This window comes from Scomber scombrus, chromosome 6, assembly GCF_963691925.1.
Source record: "Scomber scombrus chromosome 6, fScoSco1.1, whole genome shotgun sequence".
Lineage (NCBI taxonomy): Eukaryota > Metazoa > Chordata > Actinopteri > Scombriformes > Scombridae > Scomber > Scomber scombrus.
The window spans coordinates 7,480,593-7,493,638 of NC_084975.1; the positions used below are offsets into that span (position 1 = coordinate 7,480,593).

The 13,046-nt window shown below is 39.5% G+C and overlaps 1 protein-coding gene across 1 annotated transcript in view; it reads right to left on the minus strand.

The window, feature by feature from the left end:
• LOC133981942 (microtubule-associated protein futsch-like) overlaps window positions 1-12,693 on the minus strand; it is an 80,259-nt gene extending 67,566 nt beyond the window's left edge. Inside the window, exons 1-2 of the mRNA XM_062420822.1 lie at window positions 12,624-12,693; window positions 6,059-6,160 (exon numbers count right to left, since the gene is read on the minus strand). Of these exons, the coding sequence (XP_062276806.1) occupies window positions 6,059-6,160; window positions 12,624-12,693 (172 nt within the window). The remainder of the gene's footprint in view (window positions 1-6,058; window positions 6,161-12,623) is intronic.
• Between the last annotated feature and the right edge of the window lie 353 nt (window positions 12,694-13,046).

Genomic DNA, 13,046 nt, shown 5'->3' on the forward strand with positions numbered 1-13,046 from the left:
AGGTAGCTTTCCCTAGACAGAGTTTCTGTGGTGTTCCTTGAATATTGACTACAAACAGCAGGTAGACAGGTAGATGTTTAAATATAACAGGTAGAGAGAATTTCCAATAGATTTGAGCCTTTTATAATATCTAGAAAGAGGTGAGTGAGAATAGAATAAGAATGAGATGATCAGGATTCAGCTCAGCCAAACTCTATAAAATACAACATGAACGGCAATTTTCAGTCAAATAAATGCACACAAACACAAACACAAACACACACTCAGACACACACTGGAAATGGACACAAGCACACACACCCACACATTTGTGGGAGGGTTAATCAGAGAAAATCGCTGACACTAATCCGTAGCCTACAGTATCTCACCCAGTCTTAGCCTGTGTATTTGTGTAGGCAGTCTGTGTGTAAGTGTGTATATATGTGCATGCATTTGTATTTAAAGATCCCCTCCGGGTGTGTTTTAAGATATATTAATACTCTGCTCAGAATAGTAATGTGTGGTTGACATGTTTTTGCCACAAAAAAAAAAGAAATAACTATGTTAAAATCCTCCTTCTCCCTTACTGAAAAGCCAGAATGTATGAACACACAGATATGTTTCATTTAAAAAGTTTAACTATTGGACACAAGATGTTTCCTCCTTCACTGAAAAGTCCTTTCTCATTGTTCATGCTCTGGAGGCTTCGAGTTTCCACATCACATTTGGGAAAAGTTGCTTACTGGACCATGACTGACTTCCAAACTCGTCACAAATCATGTAGTAGTTACACACTGTAAATACAAATTATTTTATGGTCACAGAAAAGCTTTACACTTTCAGCAGATGAATATGGAAACAGCCTTTTAGTGTCACACTCTGCACATGTATCATTCTGCACAGTGAAGCTCAAACATCTAACTAAAGCACCATTTTTGAGTGCAAACGGGGGCTTTAAATCGGCTGTTTGAGCTTCATGAGGAATATAGCATGTAAGTGTTGTTAGATTTGTCAGCTGTCTGTGTTTCATTGTGTGTGAGAGTCACTTTGAAGAGAGAGAGAGAGGGAGAGAGAGGGAGAGAGAGGGAGAGGGAGACAGAGAGAGAGAGAGAGAGAGAGAGAGAGAGACTCCTTGTGCAAAAAACATAAAGTCATCGCTGCATTACACACTTTCAACACTAGGGGCTGCTGTGCAATATTGTTATGATTGTTATGGAGGGCAGCTCATGTAAAAGTGAAGATTTTACTGTAGTGAAATATAAACAGCAGCCTGTAAAGTCCTAAATATGACACAATATGTTAAATTTAGTCTCTGAACAAATCTTTTTTTTGGTTACTTGAACTCGTCAGCAGGTGAACATGATCAGTGCTTTGAAGAGGAAGAGTGATTGTGTTTCTTACTGTAAAGAGGTCCTGAACAGCTGTGTCATCATCACTCTCCTACTCAGTGTACCCATTAAATGAAATATGATCACCATAGAAACACTGAAGGACAATTTTATCAATAAAAACAAACTATAAACCATTTTAATTTTTAAAAAGTCCTATACTTATTTCCAGTTGTGATATAAAGACTTTAAAATGTTTTTGCATTTGATCTGTCTCCTTATTTATTATAATTGTTTAACTAAACAACATTTAAACAAAGCTACAAAGCTAGTAAGTCAGTTATTTGTCACCGTTAATGTACAGAAGCTTATCTATAGTCAATAGTGCAAAACAAATAAAACCACCAAAATGGCCCATGAAGATGCCAAAGAAGTTAATTAGATTTGATTTTTCAAGGCTTAAAATGACATGAACGAAGGCAGAGAAATAAAGATTAGAAACAAAGCTGCGGACAAACAGACATAATATCTTGTATCCAGCAGTAATCTTATCTGTGGTATCAGTCAAAACCAGTAAATCCCACTGTGAAATCACACAGTAGCAGCGTTGACCTTGTGATTTTCCAAGGAAAAACAGACACAAGTATTGAGGGCCTTAGAAATGTTAACTAAAGCCAGTGTGCAGCTAAATCTAAACATGTAGTTACATTCTTCTAGCTTGGTTTCAACAGCGTGTTTTGTCATTTTGAATACTAATGATGCATAGAAATGTTTTCTTCCCATTTAATTACAAGCTGAGATAAACTTGCTCTCGTTAATTGACAAGTGGTAATAGGTAGCAATAAAGGAGACAGCAAATCTAATTCTGAACAATAAACCAAGCTTGTCAAGGTCTGACGACCCCATCAGCTGGCAGCATTTTAAGTTAAAGACTAGACCACACGATGCTTCTCCATTTTCATCATGATGCAGCTCAAAAGTGGTTTTGATGGCAGTTAGCAATGAATTGAACCTATAAATTTAAAAGCCACACATCCCTGAACACCTCCATTAACTGTACCGCCCTTCAATTATCTGACATCTGCCCCTTGAGGAAAACAATACAATCGTGAGCAAAAGGTAGTTTCGAGCGTCGAGAGAAATGAAGGACAAACCGTGAAAGAGACGTGATCAGATAAGTGTCCCGTCATACTGATTCAACACCATACAGTCAAAATGAGAAACAGGGAAAAGGGAATGGTAGTAGGGAGCTGAGGGCTTGGGTTAGCAATGAAACATATTGAGATATAACTAAAATTCTTCATTGTTATCACTATATTAAGTGATACTCTTTTAAACTAGACATCATTTGGAAATTAACATTTGATTGTTCTTTCAAGAGCTGATTAAATTAATGCAAGTCTATAAAAATGAATTTGAGATTAGATTAGATGAACTTTATTGTCCCGAAGGAAATTTGTCTTGGGCTAAAAGTGCCAGGTGCAGCTTCACATATTCAACAATACATAATAAGCAAAGAAAAACAAAACATACACGACAACACAAAATCACAAAAAGTGCTTCAAAGTGCTTCAAAGTGTAGCATATTGCACAGAATAATATTGCACGATCATGTGACGTACGGCACTACAAACTATATGACAATCTAAGAGCAGGGGGTAATAAGTACGAGTTAAAATGGATCCAAAAAAAAAAACAAGGTAAAAAGATCAGATACAAATAAAAAAAGATTTTAAAAAATAGAGAAGATGAGGATAAAAAAAAAAAAGAAATCTGCCACCATCAACTTTACTTTGAAGTAGTGTCCATAAAACAAATACTGAGACTATTTTATTTATTAATTTAGAAAGGTTTGCTGAGCCTTGTATACGGTTTCTACTAACAACCCCTGAATCAATGTCATACACAACCGGCCGATACCACTCCAACACTGAGAGCACCTCAGTCTATAATTGATAAACTCTATTTCACCCAGACTTTCCCAGTAAACTGATCACCTTATCACCTCATTTCCAAAACCGGCCGAGTAAAGAGCGAGGAGGGCTGTTGCCACTTTCCCACTATAGACATTTTTCCGTCAACCCAAAGCAATGTGATCCCCTCCTTATCTATTTCTGTACCGCAGCCATCGGATTGCTCTCCATTGAAGTTGTATTGATCCGCCCTGTGTGCCGCACTGAAAAAACGGGTGTGATCAATACTCCCAGCCTCCATCCTTGATCCTCCAGCCTTAGCTACCTCATAATGTTAAAAAAGGAAAAGAGGCCCTTTCAATTACCTCCCTTATCAGTTTGATAGCACAGTTACTATTCAGCTATTCGACTTATAATTATATACAAGGCTCCAGTGTGATCTGTGACCATGAATGTCAAACAAAACAAGATGAAGGTAAAGTTCATGTGACTTTTTTAATATAATACTCTTCGGTACACCTGGTATTAAAGTGACAATACATTACAATTCATGGTCAATAAAATGCAAGCTCTGTCAATTTAACACACTCTCGGACTTTGCTGCTACAGCCTCCCTCTGTCTGGCACGCCATGTTGGTTAAATTAACAAACTGTATATAGATTTTACTGTGTGACTCACATAACTGCATCAGTTTGCTGATTTTATGGCTCTTTTCCACACCTGCAGCTTCAATTTTGCATTCACCATTATCCTGTAGTTTCCAATTGTGGCTGCAGTTTAACTAAAATTACAGTCTTATTTTAATGTACAATACATATGGCTACAATATTGAATTCTGTCTGTATAACCAAGACTCAGTTTGTAATTTAGGCAGGCAGAACTAGCTGACAGACATTACAGGCCATGTTAAGCTAAGCTAAGCTGCTATATGGGATCTTTCTGTTGTTCCTTTGTCTAGGAAAGGTTCATCCGAGCTTGAGCTAGCTGGACGAAGCAGAGTTAGGAGATCTTTTAACTTGTTTGACACATTTTTTTCTTAAGAATATGTTCAAACTGTAAATATAGCACTCATACATGGTTGCAATCCAAAAGATGTGATCTGTAAAGCAAACAGTCATTAAAGCTGAACCACTGACGCTTACTGTCTGACCACCATGCCACTTCACAAGACAAGGCCGCTAATGATAGTACGGGTTACAAATACAGTAGACCTGAGGTAATTAATCACTAATACATATATATAGGCTATACACTGTAGGTGGTATCAATACACAACACTCAGTGACTCACTTTGGTTCACAGGAGTAGAGAGCTTGGATGACAGGCAGGAAAAGGTTACTAATAATGTTTATTTTTTCATCTGAAGGTATTTACTCTGTTTAACAATTGTGTTGAAAATGTGCTGTGTCATTTTCTGCTGACTGCTGCTCCTGCTTAGCACTCGCCTCCAGCGCAGTAATAATCTATCCCGTGATTTTCTATTTCCTCCAGTTTGTGTACCTGCTTGTGTGTGTGTGTGTGTGTGTGTGTGTGTGTGTGTGTGTGTGTGTGTGTGTGTGTGTGTGTGTGTGTGTGTGTGTGTGTGTGTGTGTGTGTGTGTGTGTGTGTGTGTGTGTGTGAGAGTGCGTTTGATCCCATCAGGCCCTTACCTGGCAGGTGATTGAATAATTCCTTATTCAGCTTTTATTGTACTTTCAACCTGGGCTCTGAGCCCTGAATCCACACATCACATAGACAAATACAGGCAGGGGCAAAACACACACACACACACACACACACACACACACAAACACACACACACACACAAACACACACACACACACACACAAGTTTGTACAGCTGTCCTTATTTGGGGCATTGTAATGACTTCCATTCATTGTGGACGGCCTAACCCAAACCATAACCAATTCATGCCTAACCCTCACCTTAACCCAACCTCAATTCACACACACACACACACACACACACACACACACACACACACACACACACACACACACACACACACACACACACACACACAAACAATCAGGCCCAACACTGCAGGTCCACAGCTGCCTGAGCAGCCACCATGACGAGAATACACATAGTTCAGCTTTGATGCAATGCAGATGGATTAAATGTCAACTAAGCACAAGTCACTACTGTCAATCATCCTAAAACAGGAAATGGATTGGCATGTAAATATTGGTATTTTTTAATCAACAGCTGCATTAGCTATAAATATGCTCAACATAAAGTTGGCAGTTTTGATCAAATCAAACAATATTCTAGACAAAAATGCCTCAAATATAAATATAGTGTAATATTTGGGTATTTCCATAATAAGAAAGTCAGAGTTAGTGAGGCTGTTTGTTCTATTAGTTCCTCTAATCTTAAGTCAGCATTATTACCTGCAGTAATAAGCCAACATTTAATCAGCGAATGTATTTTTAGATGGAGCAGTAATTATTAATGCACAGCCAGCGTGGAAAAAAACAAACACAGACGAGCCGCACAAGTAGAGACTTTCATTGTTCATTGTTCATTTAACTCTGATGCAAATAAATTCATGAACTCAGCTAATACTGTATAATGTAAATCAGCTTTTAGGACAAATACATACATAATATCTGGTCTCATGTCACAATATTAGTATTAATATAATATCTCTGTATATCTGCCATATCTTCATGATGAAAGTACTGGAGGTAACACTGTAGATGAACTCACTGATGTTTATATTTCACTGATCATTTGTGACTCATCACTTCTCGTCGCAGGTGAAGCATAAATACCCGCCAGAATCCTCACTAACAAGATGTTAATTCAGGATAAGAGCGCCACACTGTACTGACCTTTGACCTCGGAGGAGAAGTTGGCAGAGTGACGAGTTATGAACAGCTGGAGCTGCTGAGCGAGGTCGCAGCAGTTGAGGTCGACGTCCCAGGATCGAATTCCTGCCAGGAAGGAAGATAAAGATTGCTTGAGGACAACAACATTAAGCAACGTGAAGGACAGAAATTAGGAAACCTGAGTGAAAACTGTTGGACGACTATCTGATGAACCTGGGGCACATTTAGCATGCAAAGTAAGTGATGTTTCTCTCCCTCGCTTTAATGAACTCGAGGTGACCTTTCACCAGATGTTGCTGCAGCATTTCACCTTCCTCACACCACAGTGGGGAATTAGCAGCATCCACCAACCACCTGCCGGTAATATATGAAAGTGGCAGGTAGATTTCAGACACATAACAATTTACTATTGAGTGTCTGGTGAATTTGAACATTTATGTATCATTGGCTCGTAGATGTTCACATTATAAAAGTTAATTTCCCATCCTGCCTCCCACGTTCTCCTCCCAACTCTGTTTTTAACTCTGGGTTGCAGCGAAGGCCACCGAACAGAGAGGTTTCCAGGTTTAAAGCTGAAAGCTCGACATGCATTCTTCACTTCAGTATTATTAACCTCACATTTTATGACAATAGTTTGTAACAATTCTTATATATTACAGATCTAGTTGAATACAATTGTATTACCTTGAGCATAAAAATTACATTTTTTTTTCATTTTTACATAATAAAAAGAATCTGACTGCATGTTTTGCTTTTTCTTCTTCAACTGAGGAAAGATTGAAATAGTTTCAAATCTCAAAATCTGTTGATAACTCTTTTGGAAGAACACTAAAGATGCATCTGGCCAATAAGCATGTGCATAATTACTTATCAGTGTTTGGACAACAACAGAGGTCTGTGGCACAGAGGAATACGATTTACCAGGCTTTGAATACACAATAAATACTGGTAAGTAGATCAATTCATTAATTGTTGTTTTGGCTCTGCACATCAGATTTGTTGACAAACGGCAAATTATATAAAATCGCCAGCCTTATCATTTAAAGTAAAAGGCACTAAAGGCAAATGTTCACTGGAGTTCAGTGGCTCAGTAGAAGTGACTCAGTAATGAACTGATCAGCATCTCACTCTCACACTCAGCGGCTTTATCAGATCCTTCTGAGCCGCTGCCGCAGTGAGTCAAACTTCAGAGTGAACTTGCGTCAGATCTCGTCCAGCAGGATAGAAACTAATGCACGCACCTCTCTCATCTTCTCCACTTGAGGATTCCTTCAGCGAGAGCAAGAAATTAGATTATTCTAATTTTTCAAATCCATAACCCTGTGCTAAAATCTCCTCTTTCACCAAAAACTTAGACTTAGTAGCTCTTGTTTTGACCTTAACTGAGGAGAAAATGTTCTCTCACTGCAGGCTGCAGTCTGTTCCCAGAAAGGCTGTGTCACTGTTATCAATGTTGTGTTAGCATTCACTGGCAATTGTCTTTCTTTGCACTACCTGATGCATTGAAATTACAGCTGCCTAGTCTCATGTCATCACCTTTACATCCCAATCCTCACAGTAAAATATTTGTTATCATCTATAGGTTTTCCTGGAGGACCAAACTACCTTGGATTTGTGCATCTGAACCTGCTCATCTTGCAGCAGTCAACAAGTTAATAAAGTAAATGTGGGAAACATTAAAACTGACACACTGTTTAGACACAAGAGAGCAGCCATCAAAGGTTACATTATGTTTACATGCATGGAGAATTAAAATCTTACATTTATTACACCTGACTTGTAAACATAATAACAGTCTAGTGCTGAAATAATAAGTCAATTAATTGGTTAGTTGATCAACAGAAAATGAATCTGTAGCTATTTGTTACAATCAATTAATCATTTAAGTAATTTTTCAAGCAAGAAGGAAAAACATTTAATGGTTACAGCTTCTCAAATGTGAGAATATGCTGCTTTCTTCATCTGTCTTACATCATTGAAAATAAATATCTTTGTGTTTTGTTCTGTTGGTCACACAAATAAATAAGTTAAGCTTTGACAAATTCTTATGGATGTGATGTCCATTTCCTGACATTTAACAGGCTAAATCAATCATAATTATTCAATAAGGAAAATAACTATTAGTTGTAGCAATATAAATATTAAAATCAGCTCATATTCCAATAATGAAAAGCCTGATTAGACTGATTTTATAAATGTCAGTATCTGCTGAAAGTCACAGAATGACCCAGACTTGGACAGTATTATATGCACATGTTACAATGACCTTGTTATCCACTGTATTGGAGACACTCCCAGATACTTCCCACTGGTGCTGCTCTTTAGAGGAGGAAATTAATCAGATAGTCATTATCGTCAAATCAACCAATTGGTCCTGATTCTTGAAGCCTCCTTTCTTGTGAAACCAAAACATCCTGCTTTCTTGTGATAAAAAGGTCAAATCTCATCTTTGTGCAGTGTCAATTAATTGGTTAGTTGTGCAAGTTTGTTTTCAAGTGCTGGAGGGGTTCATTGCTGCCTCCTGTGTCCTGTAGCGAATCAACACCCAAGATAACTGTGGCTCTCAATATCTGTAATTGCAGCCGGTGTTTTGTGCCTTTTGGCCTCAGGGAGGCAGTAATTAGCCCGTTAATACTCAATAACCTACTTGTACAAGCAATACAAAAGGAGGCTGAGACATTCCCAAATGGGGCGAACATTATGAAACTTGCACACTGCAGGTGGACTCAAATATTCTGTGATTTGCTTGTGGCGACATATAAACTAATTCAGGTTAACATGAATCTTGCAACTAAATCCTCAACTAGAGTATGGCCAGTAAAGCTGGGTGACTCAACATCCTGAGCATTATAGCGATCCACCTGATGCTGCAGCCAAAATCGTTTTAGTATCCTATCGTCATCCTCTGTCGTCTTGTAAGGCGACTTTAAAATGTTCCCTTCACACAGGAGAGTGGCGGAGGCGAGTTTGATTTATGTCGGCCACAAAGGATTCAAATAAATTCTGTCATATTTTAACCGAGACATGACAAAGATATGACTGTTTCATAGCTACTGAGCATAAAGGATAGATGAATGGCAGAACTTTTCGCCTTGGACTCCAGCGTCGTCAACATTAATCAAGCTGACCACATCCATCGCTGTCTGTGAAGGACAAAACTGCACGGTTTACCACCTTTGAAGTCTACATGGGGAAGACAGTTTGTTATTCAAAAGATAGATTTTGATGTAGTGTCACTTTAAACGTCGATCCCAAAAAGGCACACCTGACTAAAGAGTTGAGAAATGTTAATAATATGTCATCACCTGATAGCTCATCGGTTACTAAATGAGTCATTTAACTGCTCAGTGTGTAAAATATTTCATCATCACCAATTTTAAATAGGTTGCAGACAAAAGATTATGGCTGCTTAATGCTGCAGAACGTCCACAGTAGACTGTGTAGAGCAGAAAGTGTGAAGACGCTGTTTCAAAGTTACATCTAATAAAGATTTAGAGTTTGGAGATACGGGTACGGCATGTCTTCACACCGTCTGAGGTGAGAGGGTGAGAGGGGAACTAAGCACTAAGCTCAGTGTCAGAATCACAGAGCACAATCACATCATTTTATACTTCACTGCCTCCTGGTTTCAGATGCACTACGCCCCAAAAAGGTGTTAGGGCCTAGATGTCCTCCGCAGCTCCTCAGGGAGAAACACTACATCACCAGCTCAGGACGTGTTTGTGATGTTTGAGTCGCTGCTTTTCTCAGTAACAGTGATTTTCTTTTCCAGGAACAATAAAGTGTGCTAGGAATTTGTTACAAGGACACTATGAGAAAACACACAGTACTACACACACACACACACACACACACACACACACACACGATGCAAGAACTGGACCTCAAAGTCAGTGCAGGTAAAGCCAACAGACTGAGCATATCTATAACTTTATATATTGTATATTTATAGTATATACACAAAAAAACAGCCCATCACTCAATGCATTCATGCAATATAGCAATTTGCATTGAGGTGATCATCTAAAAGGCAATGGAGCAACATAATAAAACACATTTTAAGTTGTATAACATATATATCTTTAAAGCTGTAGTGTAGTAGTAGTAGTTATTTTTATTATGGGTTAATCTATTATTTTCTTAATTGATTAATTAGTTGTTTTGCTAATAAAATTATGATAAAATGTCAATCAATGCCCAAAATGCAACCAAAAGTGTCTAAAACAGTCCGCAACCCAAATATATTCAGTTTACTGTCATAAAAGAGTAAAGAAACCAGAAAATATTAACATTTCATAAGCTGGAAGCAGACATTTTTACCATTTTTTCCCCCAGAAAATGCTAATTAATTTTCTGTCAGCTAACTAATTTATTAATCAACTTGTTGTCGGAGCTCCAGATTATTCTTCAGATTTTCAGAATGTTCCCAAAAAACAAGTTTAAGAAGAAAAAGTATAACTAAAGGACCTTTGAGCAGCCCTGAGCTATGATTTTCAGTGTGAGTCTTGTGTTATAGGTGTGAGAGACTAAACTGTGTTTTCTGTTGCCTGCGGCTCAGGTTAGCCCAAGGCTTAAAAAGCAAAGAGTCTGTGTGTTTCTTGCCTCAGTGTATAGCATCAGTTCCTGCATCACAAGTGTTCAGAATAGCATAAGAGACCCCAGTGGACCCTATTAAACCTGCATTCTGGTAGTGTTAGCTCTCACTTCATTTTTCCTGATATTCCTCACCGTACACGAGCCAACAGTAAAGTCGGTTTTATTTGTATAGCTCAGTATCACAAATGTGCCTCACGGGGGTTTACAGTCTGTACAGCAATATAACATCCTCTATACTTTCATACAGTATGTATAACGATTGATTCTTAAAGAAAAACACTAGGTATGTTCATTTTAATCTAGACTGTGCAGCATTACTCACGTGGTTAATTGTCAACAGAAAATGAACTGATTGAACAATTTAATAATCAATTAATTAAGATTTATCAAGGAAATATTCGATGATTTCAGGTTCCTAAATGTGAGGCTTTGCTTTTTTTTTCTCTGGTTTTGAAGTTTTGATCTCACAAAATAAGCAATTATATGATATCAGCTTGGACTCTGATAAACTGTAGTGCACATTTTACTATTCTATTTTAGAGGCCAAACAATTAAAACAAAAATAATTGCAAAATGAATTTATAATGAGAATAATAATTAGTTGCACAAGTCACAATCCAAAAGATGTTGGGCATTGGTCTTAACTACAACACTGCAGTGATGTTGACTTGTTGCAGGCCTATAAAAAGGCCCCTGCAGCTACTGTAATGAGAGTTGATGGAAAGTCGTTCACACGGAGTCACACTTATAACTGACCTGGACGAAATAATCAATGCTATAATCAGCTGAGGGGGCGTGATACCGAGCTCGCCACAGAGGAGCAGAGCTGTCAAGCCAGCAGCGCTAAGAGGAGGTCAGAGGGAACGGATGGGGTTGCTATGGCGCCGGACTGGCATCTAAAAGTGCGATTGATCATCTGGACTGAGAGCAGCTTTAAGAGCAGCAACGGCAGAGTGGAAAAATGCTGACCAGCCTAGCCCTGAGTCCGCACACAGCAACATCTTTCAAAACTGCCAAACAAATCTGTTTACATCTCAAAACTTCAGACAGCAAGCACCGACTCAAACGACCGCAGCCTGCTGCAATTTCTCAAGAGGAGGAGCAGCGTTTTAACTCCGACAGCGATGACATATTCCGCTGAGTAATGATGCCAGGGTGAGACAAAATCCAGCAGGAGACAAAAAAAAGTGTATTTTCTTATGATAATGTGTGAAGTTGTCATGCTCTGGTTACTGAGAACAGCATGCATGTTTTTGTTTGTTAACTTAGGTTGGCTTGTGGGTGCATGACGCCCCATCAAAGGATACACCCACCCACACACATACACACACACACACACACACACACACACACGTGCACACACACACACACACACACACACACACACACACACACACACACACACACCCACACCCACACCCACACACCGCACACACACACACACACACACACACACACACACACACGCTGGCTCTAAAATACAAACCTGCATAATTGATGCAAAGTAAGCAGAAATATTGTAGTGCAGGCTACAAATAAAATGACTCATCCAGACATGCTGATTCAACAAATGCATGCATGTCTTTAATTGGTAATTATTGATTTTGTGTATTGATTGGATTTACCTTTAAATAGAATACATTCTGAAACCTCAGAGGAGTGCTGCATGCCTAAAATGATGCTTTAATAAAGTTAAAATAAAACAAGACCTGTGCTGCATCACTAACTACTTGACTGTGCAGTTTTAGAGTCACACCGTGGACATACACAGTGGGTGATTGGAGGATGCGTGCCGTCCCATGGTGCAATACTGCAGCAAATGACTCTTACCTATATGGATACTATTAAAACATTGCGTCAATGCATTTCTCTCCTGTTGCCATATTTAAATGTTTTACTTTACACTTTCCAGCCTATAATAAATAACTGTAGTATGATGGATGTAGAGCAGGCGGCTCGTCCCGTCACTTACCCCGCTCTATCTGCACCTTGGCGGTGTCCAGCTGGTGCTCCGTGCCGATCTCACCGATCACTATCAGCATGTAGTAGCAGCCCCGGTTGAAGGGGACCCCGCGTCGCCGTCCTCCTGCACCTCCTCGGCGGTACCGTAGTCGCTCCTCGGACCCCGGCGGCGGCGCGCTGAAGCCCTCGTCTTCCTCCACCACCGGGAGCGCACCTCGCATCGAGATCTCCATGGCAACAACCCCTGGAGCCGACGCCGGTGCTGACTCCATCGCCATGACAACTACCGGTGCGAGATGAGGAGGATGCTAAGAGGGGAGAGGGGTGGAGGAGGGAGGGAGGGAGAAAGGGAGGAGGAGGAGGAGGAGGAGGAGGGGAGAAGGGGAGGAGGGGGAGAGGAGGTGAGGGAGGAGGGGGAGAGGAGGAGTGACAG